The following is a 21,040-nucleotide window of genomic DNA, read 5'->3' as shown; positions in this document are numbered from 1 at the left end:
ACCTTTAACAGTGACAATATACCTCTTGCTCATGGGAACTGTGGTTGCCCTGCTAGTAAATTGCACAAGACGACAAATATTTAAAGCTATAACTTTATCTATAGAAATGCTCGTATTATAAGAGGCTTGTATTTTCGGACTAATCGTAAAATGATTTATTGATGACAGACTGATCGATTGTTGATTGTATTTTTAGACTGTACGTTATAATAATGAATGCTTCTCTTGTAGCTCTGACCTCCTATAGCTTTTCTTTGGTACTAACTCAGGGATTGGAGGTTTCAGTCATATGGGACAGGTTCTGGTGGATTAAAAAAAAAAAGAAAAGATGAATAAATTTGTTGCTATAACATTTTATTGTGCTGCTTGTTCTTTCAAATATACTTACAGAAAACACGGCAAGCGATTTATCATAGCATAAGACCGCGGGACACAAAGTTTTGAGTCGATCAAAGAGGACATTTTGTTCTGTAAAAATCATTTTAAAGCCTGAAATTTAAATAACATCCATTTGGAAAATACGTATAACAATACGCTATGAAATCTGAATTATTGCAGTCGTAATAAAAGGCATTTTTGCAACGCTGAGGTAAATGCACGTTCATTTAAAAGTCACGGAAGTGCTACGGTTTCTTACAATTTACATTTAAAAAGCTGAAAAATAAAATAAGGTAATAAAATAAAAATGCTTAAAGAAATAAATCAGTGCATGATTCCACTGTGCACCCTGTATATATGGACGGTTTCTCAAAAAAAAAAAAAAAAAAAAATAATAATAATAATAAAATTAAGCAAGTACTAAATATTCATAAAACAATGCCCTAAGAGAATAATTCCAAATGTTATAACTTTCAGGCAGCATCACTTAATTTTAAAACCATATATATATAAACAACATATACATAGACAAACATGCAACAGTACATTCACATACATGAACGACAGGAAGACCTAAAGTTAGACGAGTACCTTTTCTGTGGCTGCTGGGAGAAACTCTTCTGTGTCACATTATAAAAAGTAAAAATGTCACTTAATAATATAAACACTGTGTAAAGAGTATATGAGGTTGAATTTGGTACCTTTGGTTTCTCCCACAGTGCTCCTGGAGATCAAAAGAAGGCCACAGAAAGCAGGCTATCGTCTCAGAAGTGACACTGAAATGTCATTACATGGTGATGATGCAGCTTACTGGCTAAAAACAGTTCAAGGTCTGATTATTACAAATGATTCATATAGAAAAACTAGCTGGTGAAAGATAATATTGAGGTCATGTTTGTATATCACATTTTGTTCAACACGGTTCACATTTAACAAAAAGGCACCGATTTTCTTATTCTCACTCATGAAAATTAAACTACGCCATTGTTTTACAAGTGGATGTGCTTCATATGAATTATTCGGACGACTCTGATGTGGCTGATGGCTGTCATGCAGGTTTCCTTCAGAAATCATATTCTGCAGCACACTGCCGAAGATACTCCTCGTACAGCTTCCGCTAAGATAAAGGTGAAAGATATTACAAGATTAGAAGACAAACATCCTTTGAAATCCTTTGAATACACAGGGTCCAGTTCTCACTGCTGCTGAAAAACACGGAGGTTTGTCTCACAGACAAGCCAAGCTGGTTAAACCACTTTAGATTTTAGCTTTTAGACACTTATCAGCTAGCCATGACTAATTTTTTAGCATTTATTAGCAGTTATTGTGTAAATTAAGCATTTGTATATTTATAAAATGATTCCTTTAATTAATCAATAATTAAGAAATAAATGACTTTTACGCCTTTTTTTTGGAACGATTTTTAAATTTGAGATGCTATTAAAACAAACTGCTGTTGAAATATTTGGTAAGATTTTATGATGTATTTGATAGATGTTTCTTATGCTCACTAAGGTTGCTTTTTGTTTTGATCAAACATATAGTTAAAACAGCAATTTTGTGAATGTTATTACAATATTATTGCAATGTTATTATTTATATAATTTATAACAACTGTTTTCTATTTAAAATGTAATTTATTTCATTATTTTATTTTATGTAGTCTTCATGAGTTTTCAGAAATCGTTCTAATATGCTGATTTGCTGCTCTAGAAACATTTAAAATTATCATTATTACTGTTGAAATGGTTTTTGCTGCTTAATATTTTATTTTAGAAACCACGACAAACAAAAGAAACTCGCTGAACCCAAACTTCTAGAAGGATTAGAGACTAACGTACATCTTTAGGAAAATGAAAGGCTAAATAAACAGTATAATCTTTCACAATATTCACAATTATGCTTAATTAAGCTTATCACGCAGATCAACCAACCACTTAAATTTGGACTAAGCAGGAAACAATATAAATGGCATCAACAGTACCTTCTTGGATTTGACGACGTCCTGAATGTAATCACTGTATTCTGCCAGTTTCTTCTTCTCTCTCTTAGTCAGCGTCTTACTGCCCTGACTGAAGGAGATCAGAGCAACGAAAGGGCCGATGAAGCGACCATTAAAAAACAGAAATCAGTTCAAGAGTCCAATTACAATAAGTGTCACAGTACGCCGAAAGATTAATGCTAGCATTCATTGACCGCATTAGATTCAAATCTTGATATATTGTACAAATACTGTATATCTTGACACATATTAATGGCACTTCAGATTAGGCTTTTTAAGAGTTTTCCTCTCAATAAACTCCTAATCTGCGGTGTATTGAAAGTAAGTAGTAGTAAGTAATTTAAGGCATTTAAGTAATGGCAAAAATTTAGTTGGAATAGTACAAAAGTTGCATAAACTTTCAAAATAGTACGTAAAATAGTAAGCATGTTTGTCACTAGACCTTATTGCGCACAAACTGAATTCTGAGTGTTTTCTTGTGAAAGAAATTTGCAGTTTTTGAACCAAAAGTATAAAAAAAATAATGTTGATAATCCATTTGAAAGTAGATTAATTTGTTGCACTAGAAAAAGTTAAGTCGAGTTAATTGCATTGTATTGGGGGGTATTTTATTCCACGCTATATATATTTTTTTTCTTTTAATTGTAGCTATTCAATACGGAAAATTAGCATACTGTGTGCAACAAACACTGCACTGCTGAATAAATAGCTATTTTAAACAGCCAAAGGACACAGTTGCAAATAAATAAAAGTAAATAATGTTACGGTGCCACCTTGTGACATAAAACAAAACACTTTGCTCACCGTGCAAAATACTTGGCCAAGAAGAACATAAAATAGCACAGAGTGCCAAAGATGATCACAAACATTATCTGCCAGTCTTCAGGTATCCATTCCCACAGATACACAACAACACCCTAAAAAACACACAGATAAACAGAAGAAATAAAACACAGATTCACCTGTGACTGGAAACAGTCTTAAGTCTTCAGAAAACAAGAGCATACTGTGGAAAAGTTGAGCGTTTTAGCCAACCCCTCTCCAACAAGAGAGTCCAGTTCCTCTGGAGCGAAGGTGCTGATGATAAAGCTGAGGATGAAGAGCGACGGAAGGAAGACTCCCAGGACTCCACACAGGAAGGAATTAAAACGATTGCTTTTATTAGTACTCACGTTCATCCTGAGGGAAGACATGCAAAGCTGATGAATATTACATGTATGAGCTGTAGATTCATAATGCAGAGCAGATGATGTGTACCGGTCCTGTTCCAGTGTGTGGTTGATGGCAGAGATGATCAGGTTACAGTCTTTCTCCAGCTGGTCGAGTGTTTTCTGCACCGCTTGGTTTATGCTCTTCTCAATGGTCTCACAAACCTCATCAATCTGGTTGATGCATCTGCTGGGCTGCACACACAAAAACAAACATTAAATTATTGTATTATTCACTTTATCGACTATCTACAGTACTAGTAGTATCATATGCAATAATACTGTAAAAGAAAAAGTGGACTAATAGAATGAAGCATTCTTTTATGGTCACTGCCAACATATTAAAATTAAATTTTTATTTAGTTATTTTGTAATTACTGAAATTCGTTCAATGTTTCCATTTTTATGTAGGTAAAGTGCCTAATATTTCCTAATATTATATATCAAAAATATACTATCATTCAAAAGTTAAATGTTTTTTTAACAAAAAAAAGGTTTTTTTGCAACACGTTAAACATTTTAAAAATAATTTACTGCTGCGATGGCAAATCTGTATTTTTAGCAGATGAAAAATATTGATTTGTTACTTAAGAATTTTCCGATGCATAAAAAGTTCAACAGCATTTATTTTAATATATTTGTATCAATATAAACACCTGCACTGTAAATTTTGATACATTTTGATTATTTAATGATAAATTATTTAGCTTTTACATTTTTATTTTTTGTAACTGCGAAAAATTATGAAGCAGCATGAAATCAAGTTTATCTTTTATGTTAGTATCAGTACATTTGTCCTTTAAGTTGGGCTTTTAAGAGAAGCATCTCTGCTGACAGACAGAACTAATTAATGTAAATGCTGCAGAGAGACATAAATCCATTTCCTCTGACACAGCAGTGCAGCATGGGCAAGCTTCCATTACTCATGTCACTTCTACAAGGAAAACCACGAACATTTAATCAGCACAGCAATTTGCTACCATCATCTCTTACTTTTTGAGGGTTGGGGATGTATATCGTGGGCATTTCGAAGCCGCATTTGTTGAGTCCAGGTCTCCTGCACAGCTCTTGGACGATCTGCATCATCACCCGCTGTGGGAATAAAACCAACACCAACACTGACTGAAACATCTGACCTTAAGATGGGTTAATGCTAAATAGGTTTAAAGTGGCAGAGAATGCCCAGAGGATTGGATTTGTAATAGCACCTGTTTGGCTTCCTGTCAGAGAACAAACTATTATGGCAGGAAGATCGGACTGTACAGATTAAAGTGAAACTGGAAATTACCATATTACCATATTAAGTCCAGACAGTTCCATGCAGATAAATATCAGTTTACTGAGGTAAAATGTTTTTGTACATTTATATTGACTTGAAGGGCAGTGAAGGTGCGCACACACACGTACACACACGTACACACACGTACACACACGCACACACACGTACACACACGTACACACACACCTGTCTGTCCGTTTCTCGTCCAGCCTCGTCAGCTTTGCTCAGGTAAAAGCGCAGTCTGTCTCCACACTTCTCACTCAACTTCTCAACAATGTTCAACGTACGTTTACACAATGCCTGTCCCATCGGGTCAAAAAACACAAAGATGAGGTCCGCCTGCTCACCTGAAATGACGCAAATATGCAAAATGTAAAGAACTGTTAATCGAATAGCTGTGTGCCTTCATTTGAGACTAATTGGTACTTTATTACTGGTACACATCGCCTCATTAGCTTGAAAAGATCATTTTAAAAGGTTTAAAAAAATTTTTGTTCCTGTATTTACAGAGATTTTCTACTTGTTACAAAGTATCCCCTGGATATCGTACATGCTGAATGTCCCTCCCATTTCAGATTTTGGGTGGATTCAAGACATGTCAGAAATAATATATTTTCAAGCTAGATGCACATGAACACCAATACAAAGTCGTAATTAAGCGTAGAAAACTTTATTTAATTTAAATAAATGAAGAGACGCTGCCTTACCAAAAGAGGTGATGGCACTGTTGACATCAAAAGGGTAAACCATATCTCCATCCACCAACCCTGGAGTGTCCACAAACGTCACCAGGCTGAACTTCTTCTGTTTGGAGGTGGAAATCTCAGCACTCAGGTAATCCGTGACACCTACAATATACAACTGCAGGCATTTATAAAACTGTGCTGGCAATAGAAACACAACAAGTGCAGATTCATCATTTATCATTCATTAAACGATCTGGTGTTTCAAAACTAAAATTCTAGGTGGAAAAATATCCATCTGATTAATAAAACATGAATTCTGATTGACTCGTCCAGTTTTCTTGACCACGCCCCCTCTGGTGGTCTGTTGTTATGGTTACCCACAACAGCTCTTCAACTGGCAGCTTTAAGGTGGAGCCACATAAAGCTAGCCAGTGAAGAACGACTGTGAAGCAACGCCAGCCGGCCAATATTCACACGCTAAATTATATATAACTACATTTTTACGTTGTCTTAAGATTGCGATTGGCGCTTTAGTCGTTGCCACAATGCCTGCTTACATGTTCAAAATTGCTAATTTTTTGGGGTGGCTTCTTCAAATTGCAAGTTACGTTTGGAAAAGTATTATCACACCTTGAATCTGCATAGTAACTGCATGTCAGTTGTCATCGAATGTTTCTGCTACCTTCACAACACATCTGCGGTTCACAGTGAAGCTCTTTCAGACAGTAGCTGCAGGTGTGAAAGATCTCGCACAAACCCGTCTTGTTCTGTCTCATCAACATTCAACACCCTCAAATCTGTCTGTCCATCTCTCTCTGTCTCTTTACCGCTCTCTCTTTCTCATTTCAGAAAATTTTTAACATTATTGCTCAGAGTTTTATAGTGAAGATTTGATATTTCTCTTCAAATTAATTAGGATAGATACAATAGAGCTCTAATGTTTTGAATATATTTTTATTTCTAATTCTGCTAAATGACTAAATGTAAATGTAATGTAATATGTATATATTTTTTGTGCCCTATGAGTATATAAGATCACCATTATATATGCATACATTCAAGAGTTTAAATAAAATTTCAATAAATATATTGTAAATATTTATATGCAAACCAAAGCTGCATTTTGTTTACTAAAAATACAGCAAAAGCAGTAAAATTAGCAGAAATATTGCTACAATTTACTATTTATTTTAATGCGTTTTAAAATGTTATTTATTCCTGTGATAGCAAAGTTAAATTTTCATTATCACATGATCCAGAAACATTTTTTATTATTATTAATCAATGTTGAAAATGCACAATGCTTTCTTTTTGTAATTCTTTGCTTAAACAATAGCTCGAAAGAACAGGATTTCAGTAACATTATCTCATATTTTTTATCAATTTAATGCAACCTTGCTGAACAAATGTATATATAAAAGCTTGCCGACCTCAAACTTTTGTACAGTGGCACATCTATGCAGTTACTTTCATTCCACAGGTGCTACGTAATAAAATCAGATATAGTCATGCGCACGTGATACGCTCGATATCCAGGGATTATTAAGGGATCTTTGAGTCTGTTCAAAGGTGAAGAGGTAACTGGAGAAATGCGTCTCACTTTGCTGCCAAAAGGTGGAAGGAGATACTGAGGGATCTCCACTGGGGAAAAGTCAAAGGTCAAAAAAGTGCTGCGTCATCTCCAAACCGCACCGCAGCACCACTGCGGAGAGACCCGAGTCATCGTGATAGTGTCAAACTTAGTTAGATAAGACAAACCAGCCAAAACCACACCCAAACAATGCACCAATCGTAAATCTCGTTACTCTTTCCTACACAAACCCACATCCTGATGACCAACACAAACGTTCAAAACCTTCCCAGAAACACAACTGCAATATGCCATAAATTTGAGTAAACGAAGTAGAGTGAGATTCAAGAAATGATGGTTTATACTTACAATAATAAGACGCATACTGGTTTTTTTCTGTTTAAACAGTATGTTTTAAGAATGCATGTCGGGTTTTGACTTTATGCTTTATGCTAGTTCCTCTTATTAACTACTAATCTTATGTTCTCTGTAGCAATAATGTGGGAAGACATTTCTCTCAGTCTATCCCACTGATGCTGCACCGTTGTCAATGTGAATGACTCATTCTGGTTCTCTGCACCGGGTGAACCCGCACTGCCCACTGAAGGAACACCGCGCGATCAGTGTGCGGCACCGATGCCCTCCGACACACCCAGAGACCACTCACCTACACCGACGAAGACCCATCACTCAGATGCAGTCTAGCTGTGACACCAGCTGGACTCTCGTTTTAACAGTTACATAAATACACAGCGAAAAGCGTTATGTCAGCAGAGCCAGAGGGAGTTTATCGAGGCGCATGTGAATGAGATGTGTTGCTATGTTTCGCACACTCAGGCAGAAACCGCGCCGGCTGTACATACGCTTGCATGACTCAGTGTGAGCTGTTAGTCATAGCCGTGGATGCTACTGCCTCGACTACACATTTGGTCTAATTCCGAGAAATAATTAATGAGGAAAATAGCACTAAAAACTAGTTTGGTCGTTTAATATCATGCATAATTGTCAGTACCAACGACCTAATAAGAAAACGACCAATTTTCTTTTATTATTGTGGCGCTATGTGACGCTAGTTAACAATGCCTAGAAGTTGTCATTTGTTCTCAGTCGATATGCGTGGCACAGAAGAAATATTGGTATTTGATAGGCAAACACGAATAGTTCATGCACAGAAAAAAAGGTGCAGAACTACAGAAGTGAACTGCAATGAAAAAAGGTAAAAAAGTAAAATAATACAAAGGAAATTCGAAGAATGCACATCACAAAAAAAAAAAAAAAAAAAAACTAAGGTTCTTTAATATTTCATATTCAAAATATATCTCATATTTTAAAGGGGATTGAAACAATAATAAATCGAACAGATACTATGTTCTATATCTAACACATATATATATACACATAGCATATTAAAAGTTACATATCACATAATTTCCTACCTTTGAACTCCAGCAGAGGTCTGAAATGCGGGTAAAGGTGTAATGTTGCATTTCCCTGTGAGAAAAAGAAGCAAAGGAAAGATAAGACACATTTAAAGAGGAGAATGTGGTGTGAAGTCAGAAGCCAGGCCCCGCTGTAGGGAGGCTCCCTGCTCTTCCTCCGCTTCCTCTCTCTGTATATCTCTGCAGGCTGGGTGATGGTGTGACGCTCTCGGCCACGCTGCAGCTCTCTCTTCTTGTTCTGTTGGTAGGCTCTTCCTGTAAAGAGCTAATAATCCTTTAATATCACTCCTTCACCGTAATTGCATTACGCACGTTGAGGTCTTCAGAGAAGACAGAGAAGGAAAGAGAGAGAGGGAGAGCCCTATATGCTGAGGAAAAAAGACGCTGTGTCTTTAAGACAACCCCTTTGCTTCCAGAAGGAGCGCCTTGACTAAGCTGAGATATGGTCTGCTCTTTCACCACATGCACACATGTACGATTTTCCCTCTTGTTCCCTAAAGGAAAAACGGTTGTTCGCTCACGGTTCACTCTTAAATACCTCTGCATACCTTCTTGCATTCTGCATGTAGACGTAGCTCAGATAATTTGGCCTTTAATTTAATAATAAACGCTTTTCAATAAATGTTCAGGCCTATAGAAACTTTTTATGTTTGAAACTTTTATGCTAACCAAGGTTGCATTTATTTAATCAAATACTCGTTATATTGTAAAATAATATAACCATTTTATATTACCATATTGTGTAATATTATTAGTTACAATAACTGTTTTCTACTGGAATACATGTTTGTGAAAACAAAATGACAATGTTATAAAGAACAGCATTTATATAATATAACAGCATTTTTATAATATAATATAATATAATAATATTATACACGATATATATATATTTATGTATTTTTATTTGTCATTTATCATTTTTTAAATACAACAATAGAAGACGCTCTGTCACTTTTGATCATAAAAAGATGTGAATTACCAAAATAATATGATAAAATACTATAAAATAAATTCTTGAAGGATAAACAGTGCTAAAATTAGGATTACTCTTTTATTTTCTTAGAAACAAATGTGTGAAAATAAAGTTGAACAGTTTAATCAAAGAACTAAGAATGAACAATACTACAGCATTAATTCATCTTAATCTTCATTTAAACATTTACTAATGCATTATTAAAATCACAGGATTTGTTTGTTAATATTAGTCACTACACCATAAATATGAGCAAACAATGAATGCCTATACTAATAACTACCATTAACAAAGCTTATTAAAGAATGTAACAAAATGCGTTGTTCATGTTAATTAATACATGAACTTATATTAACAAATGAACCCCTATTTCTGTAGATCTCATTTATGCCGCCTTAATGCAAGCAGTATTTAATCGGCACATTTTACTGCATTTAAATTCATTCCAAAGAATTTCCTCTACAACCAACAGAAACAAAATCCAGAGATTCCATCTGCTCACAAGAATTCTTTTTCTGGACTTGTACCATTAAAGTTGAGCAAGAAGAGAAAGTGCAGGATTGAGCAATGCATTATTATTATTTTTTGCAGTGTTTTTAGGGGAAAAAACACGCCAATTACAGTGGAATGGAATTAAACAAAAAAAAAGCTGTTAAATAAATCTACAATATTCTTTCCGGCAGCTCAATTCTATTCTTTAAAAGCTATGTCTCTGTGTAAATATTAAAGCGTGTTTTCACAGCCCTCCTGAGACCAGAAAAAGGTGTCAAATAAGGGCTGCTTTAGAAATTCAATAAAACAGGTTCAGCTAATGTGTTTTCATTTGATTGATCTCTTCGCGGCTTAGTTTTATTGAATGACACCCAGAGAAAACCCCTGCTGGTCAACATGTGACCCACGGCTCATTATTATTAATTGCCCTACAGTTAAAAGCACCCACAAACGCACTTTCACTACTCATGGTTTTCTGTCACATGTGACTTTTCCGCTCATCCACCATATTTAAGACCATCACTGTATATATGCACTACTTGCACTCCTCCACCTGTATTTGGAGATGGACTGTGCATTAAATGTATATAACTTCAGGAGAAGTAGGATCTATTATAATTCGAATTATGTAAAATGTGTCTAACCGAATATAAATATTCACACTAAAAAGTTAACGAATGTACCAGCACAATCAAACATAAAACCAGCTTCTGAGCGCGAGGTGTTCGGCTTAAGCAGCTTTCTCACAATAATCTGTTTTCTGCACATAAATGTACTTACTGTTAGTGACTCTCGTTTTCTTCCACTGGTTATAAACGTGAAGCCTTGTGTCTCGATGGCAACACCGGTCTTCTGTATGTGCTCCTCCACGTACCTGAAAGACAAATTGATTTTAACATTTTTTTAATCCTTATATTCACATACTAAATTCTGCCTCTTTGGTAATCATGCAAATCGATCAATTTTTATTTATTTTACTTTTTTTAAAGAACTGAAAAAAAACATCACTTAAACTTTGACTTTAATTGTAATTTCTAAACGTGAAAATATAACGCACATTAATAATGGATTTTAACAATGAATGTGCATTTAGTCAATCTTTATCTCCAGGCGGTCTGCGTTTCTGATACGAGAGACGTGGTTACCAGTTAATGAAGGAGCTTTTTCCAGCAGAATGGTTCCCCATAATCATAACTATAATCTTTTTCTGTGGCGGCAACAGCCTCACTCCCAAACTTTCCGCAATTTTCACCAATCCTGTCGAAAACATCCAGACAAAAGGAGCTTTGTTATCAGTATATAATGCCTTATTGCTTTCCAGCAGCAAATTCAAAGAGGATAATACTAATGTATTTTGATGGTACTGCTTTGTACAGTAAACGTACACACAGACATTTGCACCTGAATATACTGTAAATGTATACTAAGTAAAGGACGTTTCAATTAAAGTGAACTGTACTAAACCTGTATAGACTACAGTAGTGTGACAAACAGAGACAACTGGTCAACATGGCCGTGTCTCAAATCCCTGTGAGCTGCCTACAAAGTCATGTTGCCATATCATAGAAAGCCCAAAACTGTCTACAGCAGGTTGTTAGACACAGTCAATAAAACGGTTTACGAATGACTGGCTGGTATGAATATAACTTACAGCATTATATATGTCGGACGTCCGATGTTTGAACTTTGAAGCTGATTAGTACCATACAATGTTTCATAATGTTTTCGTATCACAAAAACACAAACCGCAACATGTGTTTACATACAAGCGGTGCCGTTATTTACCGTTGTCGTCGTCGATATATAAAGTGTGGCATTCTTTCAGTATTCTTTCACTGGGAGATGTAATGGTCGATTCCAGAGGATTTGCCACAGCTCGCGGCTTCTTACAGCCTGACATATTGAAAATCTGTAGGAATGATTTTCACCGGCACCGAAAGCGGGGGAACCAAAACAGTGTCGCACACATCTAGAGACGTCAGAAAAATGTAACGCTTTGGCGCCCCCTCTAGTGGAGAAAAAAGTTGAAATGTTTCATGAAAAATATATATATATATATATATATATATATATATATATATATATATATATATATATATATATATATATATATATATATATATATATATATAATTTATTTTAATGAAACATTTCAACTTTCATCTATATATAATTTTTTTCCCCATTTTTTTATCCAATTTACATTATATATTATATATATATATATATATATATATATATATATATATATATATATATATATATATATATATATATATATATATATGTAGACAAACATGTAGACAAAATATGTAAAATATGTTTTAAAAAAGTATACATTTAACAAAATTGTTCATATAATAATTATAACTAGAAAGTACATTTCCTGAAGAAAATGTGAGTGGTGCTTGCCGTGCCAAAACTCGCCCTCGGTTGCTAGGGTAAATTGGTTGGTTGCTAAAAAGCAGCTTGGTAGCTGACAATGATGATACACTTGTCACTATGAATGATATAAACCAACCCCCATGTCTTTATGACTTTCTGATTGTAAGATACGCCTGTTTGAGTTGGGGTTGCTAGGGTGTTTGATAATGGTGGCGTGGATAGGAGATGTCTATGGTGACTCAGGATTGGCTGTTTGCTGCCCCGATTCAATCGAGCCCACCCCCGTGGCTCTGTGACGTTCTGTTTTGAAGATATGCAAGTTTGGATTTTGGTTGCTAAGGTCATGGATAATGGTTGCTAGGGCGTGGCTATGAACAGCTGAAGTAGTTCATGATTGGCCGTTTGCTGCCCCGAGTCTAACGAGCCCACCCCCATGTCTCTATGACGCTCTGATCCAAACATACCCATCTGAACCATTATAATGGCAGTCTATGGGATCTGTTGCTAGGGTGCTGTAAATGGTTGCTAGGGCGTGGCTTGACACCTTCATAGTGATTCAGAGACTTTGATTGGTTCGCTGAGTAAAACGAGCCCACCCCCACCTCTCCATGACATTTTAATGCAAAGTTATTTAGATTTGTGAAATTCCTATGTAAATTACCATAGTAGGAAAAACACATGGGCTTATTTCCCTCACCATACTATGTCAATGGGGCAACTTTGGGGGTCTCTTGCCCCCCAGGGGTAAAACTTATACCCCACTGTGGGGTATGTTCTCGCTCAGCTTGATAAAGTCTTCAGATCTGGTGATTTACAAGTTTGTGCGATATTCTCGCTCTGAGCTACGATCCGTCAAAGTCGGTCGCAATGTTAAGTCTATGGGATTTTTCACCCGGTGTACGAAAATCGTGCGCCCGATCGCTTATAAAAGTCATAGCACATCTTTCCACAATACCCAGCACGATTTGACGCCCGTTTCATGGGTGTGTGGCAAAAACTGCGGGACTAGTTACGCGCCGAAATTTGAGTGGAATCTATAATAATAATAAGTAAGAATAAGTATGAGGAATAGTAATAGTGTGCTTCGCCTTAAAAGGCAAGCAGCACTAATAATGTGTTACATTTATATAGTGCTTTTCCCGACATTTAAGGTGTTTTACAATTCTATGGGGCTGAATAATTTAGATTTTAGGTTTGTGTGTGTGTGTGCACTGCCTGGCCACCTGGATTTAAATGAGCAAATAGTTAAGATTTTAAAAATGTATCATTATTGCAATATTGTTAATGTGGTAAGTTTTGCAACAATTTTTAACCCTAACTGAAACGACCATGACGGACAATAATTTCTCAAATAACTATGTGGACTGACGTTCTCATGATCATATTCCACGATGGCAATGCCAAGACTCATCAGACTCAAATTATGAGAGATTTTAACGCTATCATACATTTACATTGCAGATTAGCCTATAGCGAAAAATACGTTACATGCCAATATTAGATCATTCTTACCTGTAAACGACTTGATGTGCAAGATTAATAGAACTGATTCAGCAAACAAACAGCATGATTTGATCCTTTCCGAACAAACCTGTTTTATTTCGCTTTCAAAAGTACATTACAAGAGACGCGCAAACTATTATTCCGGCTACACAGAAGCCCGCCTACAACTCAAATTGGACCAATCAACAAGAACCATCTGCGCGAACTTTTAGAACGTTCTTTGTTTTGTGACATCACAGTGCATGTTTGAAAAAGATCGTTTTGAGTGACATTAAAAAATCACTTGCGATTCGTTGATAGTTGAATAGTTTGCTCCTTGCTTTCTAGTGTTTATAATTTTGCACTTCTTGCATCCAGCACTAAATATATAAATATACATTTTTTTAAAAATGGTACTTTTTTCTTTACTCGGAGTAATTGCTTTACTCCTGAGAGAGAGGGAAAAAGTCACCAACAACCACTCAGGTGAAGAGGAAAATACAGACCAGAGTGATGTACCACCTCTGAGGAGTTGTGATGGTAAATTAATTTCAATTTTATGAGAATAACAAACTTTATTACATGTTCTGCCACTTGTCATCTAGATTAAAATACATTCAACAAAAAAAGTACATTAAACAGTTCACGTTTATCATGTTTTTACACAAAAGCTGAAATTCCTTACATCACGAGGTGAATATTAGATGAGGTTTAAATCAATTTAATGTCTGAAAGGATCTAGTCATAAATTTACATAGTAATCTGTGAATTACCAAATAATATTCGAATGCCGTAAATGATATTTGAGCAACAACAAAAAAGAAATATAGAAAGCAATGAGTCCAAAACTTCTTTCATCATTTAAGCTCAGTTGCAGTAGGCCTAATATGGGAATCCATTAATATATTTATTACATTTTTAATATTATCTGAATGAAACAATCATTTGGTTCATATTATTCCTCCCTTTAGATGGAGAAGCCGATGATGACTGGAGTGAAGACCTGTCACAAGAGGAACCTATGAGTGGTCTCCTTGAAGTCGATAATGACCAGAGCGAAGACCTAACACTGGAAGGACCAATCACCGGTCAAACTCAAGTCGATGATGATGACTGGAGTGATGACTTTCAAGATTTACTTGGTGATTTGTCTGAATGGAGTGCCGATGTCCTCCGTGCTCTCAACAGTGTTACGTTCGACTCCATCCAAACTCCAGTTGCACCTGACTTTAGTGATGACATCCACGAAACTACAGTCTGTTCCACGTCCAGCTGTAGTGAAGACGTCCTTCAGTCTACAGTCAGTGACACGTCCAATTGTAGTGAAGACGTCCTTCAGTCTACAGTCAGTGACACGTCCAATTGTAGTGAAGACGTCCTTCAGTCTACAGTCTGTTCCACATCCAGCTGTAGTGAGGACTTCCTTCAGTCTACAGTCTGTTCCACATCCAGCTGTAGTGAAGACTTCCTTCAGTCTACAGTCTGTTCCACATCGAGCTGTAGTGAGGACTTCCTTCAGTCTACAGTCAGTGACACGTCCAATTGTAGTGAAGACGTCCTTCAGTCTACAGTCTGTTCCACATCCAGCTGTAGTGAGGACTTCCTTCAGTCTACAGTCTGTTCCACATCCAGCTGTAGTGAAGACTTCCTTCAGTCTACAGTCTGTTCCACATCCAGCTGTATTGAGGACTTCCTTCAGTCTACAGTCTGTTCCACATCCAGCTGTAGTGAAGACTTCCTTCAGTCTACAGTCTGTTCCACATCCAGCTGTAGTGAAGACTTCCTTCAGTCTACAGTCAGTGACATGTCCAGCTGTATTGACGGCATCCCTGAAGTTTTTTGTGTGCCACATCCGACAATAGTGATGACATCCTCCAGGATACAGTGTCTGCCATGTCCAGCTGTAGTGACTGCATCCCTGAAGCTTTTTTGTGTGCCACATCCGACAGTAGTGATGACATCCTCCAGGATACAGTGTCTGCCATGTCCAGCTGTAGCAATTACTTCTGCCAAGCTTCAGTCTCTCTCATGTCCGACAGTACCGATGACTTCCTTTCAACTTGCTGTGACATGTCTGACTGTAGTGTTGATGCTCCTGAAGCTAGAGTCTCTCAGACAGAGTACACTGTGCCACCTCAGTCAAGCCAGCCGCAGGATGAGTCAAGATTTATTGGTCAGTTTGCTAACTTAACATACAGTAATCCAACATATACATTTTACATATATTTTATATTTCACAATGACCGCTACATTTACTTGAATATTTAAGGGCATCTATTCTGTGTAGTATATTAATTGATGTATAAATGAGAAAAGTTTTTAGATAAAGTACATGCTGTCACTGATTGTATCTGCATCTTTTAATTATCTTCTAACAGACATAAATTCATGCTGTTATGAAATCGGCAGTCAGCTGGGTGAAGGAAGCTTTGGTACCGTTTATGCAGCGACTCGTTTGGATGATGGCCTACAGGTATCAATATGCATTACTATTATATTATATATATATATATATATATATATATATATATATATATATATATATATATATATATATTATACATTAACTATTATTTCTCTGTCTCACCTTTTGCAACCCTCTTAGTGTACCACTGAAATGGTGTGAACTCTGCTCACAAATAATTTGTAAATCTTTCTTTTCTTGTTTTTGATTAGGTGGTGATAAAGTTTGTATCCAACAGGAACAACAAGTTCATCGTCATTGTAAGCCGGCTGTGCTCTCGCTGTTTCTTCTCTCAGTCACCGTTTTCAATTGTTAACGGTTTGTCCAGGAATTAAGTCCTTTACCCGTCTAACCATCATAACAACTGTCTTTCTTCTAGGACGGCTGTTCCAAGCCTCTTCCTCTGGAGGTCGCTCTGTTGATTCTGGCAAACGAAGGCCCTACGGTGAAGGAAATCATCCAGCTTCTGGACTGGCGGGTGGAGGCTGACCACTACATGTTGGTGATGGAGCGGCCCATGCCCTGTGAGGAACTGAACTGGTTTCTCCTCCGGCAAGTGGTGACTCTTAAAGAAGGCGTGGCACGGGTCATCATGCAGCAGGTAACATTCGCAGCCCAGACCTGCTGCAGACGGGGAGTGTTGCACAGGGATATTAAGATGGAAAACATCCTCATCAACCCGGACACACTCAGAGTCAAATTGATTGACTTTGGGTGCGGTGATTTTCTCACCGATGCGGCGTACACATCCTTTGCTGGTATGTATGACCTCTTAAGTGATGAGTTGAGGGCCGTTCACCCCAGACTCTGGGTGAATCAAGCTCTCTCATGAAGCATACAGAAATAGGATCCACTGTCGTGAATCAAAGAGCATCAAATTATTTCTTGCACAACACTGAATATATAGTTAAAATTCAGTGTTAATGGGAACAAAATCTCTTCTCCAGGCACAAGAGAGTACTGCCCTCCTGAATACCTGGTGAGCGGCCAGTACCACGGAGAACCAGCCACAGTGTGGTCTTTGGGGATCGTCTTGTTTGCCTTGCTGTGTGGGGATTTCCCAAAGACACGTGACCTGGAAAAGATCCGCAGCAACACCTGGACCAAAGATGGCTTATCAAAAGGTGAGATCTTCAGCAAAGGACATGTATACATCTGAAGCATACAAAATAAATATTCCATGTAAATTTGCGGTAATAATCTTTCTCTTTTATCTGCACAGAATGCTGCGATATTATTTGTCGCTGTCTGCAGCTTGACCCGAAGCAGCGGATTGAGCTGAAGAACCTCAGTCTCCACGACTGGTTCAGTGTGACAGGAAACCAGTGCTGCTTCCAGCCCCCAGAAATTCACAGAAGTGGAGAAATGTACCCTGATGGAAATATTCAGGGCTGTTCCGGTCCTCAGCCCAGAGCTGTTTAATAGAAATTATAATTAGATAAGATAGATAAATAGATAGACATAGGAAAGACATATATAATAGATGAGATAAGTTTTACTTTATTTGAAGATTTGAAATAAAGATTTTGAAAAAATATCACTTTTGTGTCAATCATCCGTCTCAAATCGTCAAATCATCAGTTCTTACTAAGAATATTGTATATATGTAGAATACAAACAGATCTTGGAATTTGTTGTGGGGTTTTTTTTTGTTTAACTTGTTATACTGATTTTATCAATGAATAAATAGTATAAATAAATACTAGCTTAGTGAAGAGAAATAAACAGTCACAAATTATAATGCAACAATAAATACAAAATTTACCTAATTAAAAAAAAACCTCAAGAACTGAAGGAAAAATGATATTGTATAAAGTTAGACTGAATCAGACTGAAACAGTGCACACAATTACAGTAATAGATCCTTGCTTGCTGTTTACTGTCCATGAACATTCGTTTTTAAAACGCAAGAATTAGGGAGAACATGCCAACGCCGCATAAAAGAAAGGTTGATATAAATCATGTTTTCCACAGGCTTTGCATAACATTTCAAAGAAAGCCTCACGGAAGGCAATTGTAACAATAAAATCTTATAAAACCAAATAAAAATTAAATAAAATAAAAATAAAACTCTTAACAGCAATATTGGAGATACAGTTAAGCGCCCCTTTATAGGGTATCAGGTGTCCTTCACACTTAATGCAGCCAGTATCTGAACAAAGTATCTCTCTAAACAGTATCTCTTAAAAATAAAGGAACAAAATGTGTCACTGGGACGGTACCTTTTCAAAAGATACATGTTTGTACCCAAAGGATTCATTTTGGTACCTTAAAGTTACATGTCAGTACTTAAAGTGTACATATTTGGACCTAATAGATACAAAAGGGTACCTTTTGAAAAGGAAGTGCCCATGTGACCCTTTTGTGCCTTTATTTTTGAAAGTGAAAAATGGCTTACTCTTTAATACTTTGGGAAAACTCAATATAAGTATTCAATGTCATTTTCAATATCATGACCAATTAGCTTCATGGTTAGTCACAAATAAGACGTTTTCAGACCTGTTCTACAGTACAAACACAGGAAATCATGCACATTTATCTAAGCTGTACGTCAATATTTAAAGCATGTTAAGTACTTTCGTATTCAAATATAGCCTATATGGCAATAACACTGAAACATTACAATATCATTATCCATATTCAAAACACCCCCTTCTTGATATTTCCCGGTTTAGTCTAACACATTTATTACTCTCATTTTCATTTGCATATAAACCTCAAAAGAATTGTTTTTGATAAACTTTAAATCACCTTTTTTAGTTATCTTCATTTCTCAATAACCTTTGTGGTTAGTTACAAACTAGGATTGGATATCCTATGCATACATATGAGCCTTAAAGCATATTTTCTAGCCCATTTCATATTTGTACCAAAGCTGAAAAAGCACTTATCATTATTTATCAGCAGGTGGGAGCAGACAATGTAGAATAAAACCTTCACATTTGCTGATATCAAATACTTTGACTACAGATCAATGCAATATGACAGTTGTGGTTTACAATATGTAGTCATATTATGTACATAATTTAAAGATTTATCTTAGGTGCTGTGATCAACTAAATTATTTTAGGAACTTTTTTTGTCTTGGAAATGTTTTGGTAGCCATAGAATTTCTAATGTAATAAAAATAAAAAATAAAAACTTATTTTGAGAGACTCTTTTGATTCTAGGCCATATTGGCTCCTCAACAAAGCATGGTTTCTGTATGTGTAACAGTTTTATTAGAGTTTTCAAAGTCTTAATTGTGTTTCTGTAGCCTGCTATTATATTATGTGTTTTTCTTCAGACATTTGTAAATGATAACATTAAAAACTAGAAAGTACATTTCCTGAAGAAAATGTGAGTGGTGCTTGCCGTGGTAAAACTCGCCCTCGGTTGCTAGGGTAAATTGGTTGGTTGCTAAAAAGCAGCTTGGTAGCTGACAATGATGATACACTTGTCACTATGAATGATATAAACCAACCCCTATGTCTCTATGACTTTCCGATTTAAAGATATGCCCGTTTGAGTTGGGGTTGCTAGGGTGTTTGATAATGGTTGCTAAGGCGTGGATAGGAGATGTCTATGACTCAGGATTGGCTGTTTGCTGCCCCGATTCAATCGAGCCCACCCCCGTGGCTCTGTGACGTTCTGTTTTGAAGATATGTAAGTTTGGATTTTGGTTGCTAAGGTCATCGATAATGGTTGCTAGGGCGTGGCTATGAACAGCTGAAGTAGTTCATGATTGGCCGTTTGCTGCCCTGAGTCAAACGAGCCCACCCCCATGTCTCTATGACGCTCTGATCCAAACATACCCATCTGAACCATTATAATGGCAGTCTATGGGATCTGTTGCTAGAGTGCTCTAAATGGTTGCTAGGGCGTGGCTTGACACCTTTAAAGCGATTCAGAGACTTTGATTGGCTAGCTGAGTAAAAGGAGCCCACCCCACGTCTCCATGACATTTTAATGCAAAGTTATTTAGATTTGTGAAATTCCTATGTAAATTACCATAGTAGGAAAAACACATGTGCTTATTTCCCTCACCATACTATGTCAATGGGGCAACTTTGGGGGTCTCTTGCCCCAGGGTAAAACTTATACCCCACTGTGGGGTATGTTCTCGCTCAGCTTGATAAAGTCTTCAGATCTGGTGATTTACAAGTTTGTGCGATATTCTCGCTCTGAGCTACGATCCGTCAAAGTCGGTCGCAATGTTAAGTCTATGGGATTTTTCGCCCGGTGTACGAAAATCGTGCGCCCGATCGCTTATAAAAGTCATAGCACATCTTTCCACAATACCCAGCACGATTTGACGCCCGTTTCAGGGGTGTGTGGCAAAAACTGCGGGACTAGTTACGCGCCGAAATTTGAGTGGAATCTATAATAATAATAAGTAAGAATAAGTATGAGGAATAGTAATAGTGTGCTTCGCCTTAAAAGGCAAGCAGCACTAATAATGTGTTACATTTATATAGTGCTTTTCCCGACATTTAAGGTGTTTTACAATTCTATGGGGCTGAATAATTTAGATTTTAGGTTTGTGTGTGTGTGTGCACTGCCTGGCCACCTGGATTTAAATGAGCAAATAGTTAAGATTTTAAAAATGTATCATTATTGCAATATTGTTAATGTGGTAAGTTTTGCAACAATTTTTAACCCTAACTGAAACGACCATGACGGACAATAATTTCTCAAAT

The 21,040-nt window shown here is 36.6% G+C and overlaps 2 protein-coding genes across 5 annotated transcripts; one reads left to right on the top strand and one right to left on the bottom strand.

Annotated features, from left to right (window-relative positions):
• Window positions 1-337: 337 nt before the first annotated feature.
• si:dkey-98f17.5 (uncharacterized protein LOC569123 homolog) lies at window positions 338-11,961 on the bottom strand. 4 transcript variants are annotated; one of them, XM_043240641.1, is made up of 12 exons: window positions 11,816-11,961; window positions 11,176-11,287; window positions 10,811-10,904; window positions 8,560-8,614; window positions 5,575-5,715; window positions 5,054-5,214; window positions 4,582-4,680; window positions 3,638-3,783; window positions 3,388-3,559; window positions 3,185-3,297; window positions 2,363-2,450; window positions 338-1,495 (listed from the first exon to the last, which is right to left on the bottom strand). In XM_043240641.1, exons 1-12 carry the CDS (start codon window positions 11,928-11,930, stop codon window positions 1,442-1,444), a joined length of 1,350 nt encoding a protein of 449 aa, XP_043096576.1. In that variant the 5' UTR covers window positions 11,931-11,961; the 3' UTR covers window positions 338-1,441. The 4 variants fall into 4 exon arrangements, with proteins under 4 accessions (XP_043096576.1, XP_043096577.1, XP_043096578.1 ...); XM_043240642.1 differs by lacking the exon at window positions 11,816-11,961 and adding an exon at window positions 11,682-11,815; XM_043240643.1 differs by lacking the exon at window positions 11,176-11,287 and having other exon boundaries at window positions 11,816-11,953.
• A 3,842-nt stretch (window positions 11,962-15,803) lies between these two features.
• LOC122345935 (serine/threonine-protein kinase pim-2-like) lies at window positions 15,804-17,820 on the top strand. Its single transcript, XM_043240475.1, has 6 exons — window positions 15,804-16,070; window positions 16,276-16,370; window positions 16,574-16,621; window positions 16,741-17,119; window positions 17,309-17,485; window positions 17,584-17,820. The coding sequence occupies exons 1-6, from the start codon at window positions 15,881-15,883 to the stop codon at window positions 17,781-17,783; spliced, it is 1,089 nt and encodes a 362-aa protein (XP_043096410.1). The 5' UTR covers window positions 15,804-15,880; the 3' UTR covers window positions 17,784-17,820.
• Window positions 17,821-21,040: the final 3,220 nt, after the last annotated feature.

The sequence above is a fragment of the Puntigrus tetrazona genome, chromosome 5 (genome assembly GCF_018831695.1).
Source record: "Puntigrus tetrazona isolate hp1 chromosome 5, ASM1883169v1, whole genome shotgun sequence".
In the NCBI taxonomy this organism is placed as follows: Eukaryota; Metazoa; Chordata; class Actinopteri; order Cypriniformes; family Cyprinidae; genus Puntigrus; species Puntigrus tetrazona.
This window is presented reverse-complemented; position numbering and strand designations above follow the sequence as displayed.

Bases quoted from the DNA above. Each gene is read 5' to 3' on its own strand.
- si:dkey-98f17.5 (XM_043240641.1), bottom strand. From the start codon at position 11,930: ATGTCAGGCTGTAAGAAGCCGCGAGCTGTGGCAAATCCTCTGGAATCG. The intron at 4,681-5,053 runs GTGTGTGTGTAC...TTATTCCCACAG, and splicing joins GACGAGAAACGGACAGACAG to CGGGTGATGATGCAGATCGT. The intron at 3,560-3,637 runs GTACACATCATC...GTCTTCCCTCAG, and splicing joins CACACACTGGAACAGGACCG to GATGAACGTGAGTACTAATA.
- LOC122345935 (XM_043240475.1), top strand. From the start codon at position 15,881: ATGTCCAGCTGTAGCAATTACTTCTGCCAAGCTTCAGTCTCTCTCATG. The intron at 16,071-16,275 runs GTCAGTTTGCTA...ATCTTCTAACAG, and splicing joins GGATGAGTCAAGATTTATTG to ACATAAATTCATGCTGTTAT. The intron at 16,371-16,573 runs GTATCAATATGC...GTTTTTGATTAG, and splicing joins GTTTGGATGATGGCCTACAG to GTGGTGATAAAGTTTGTATC.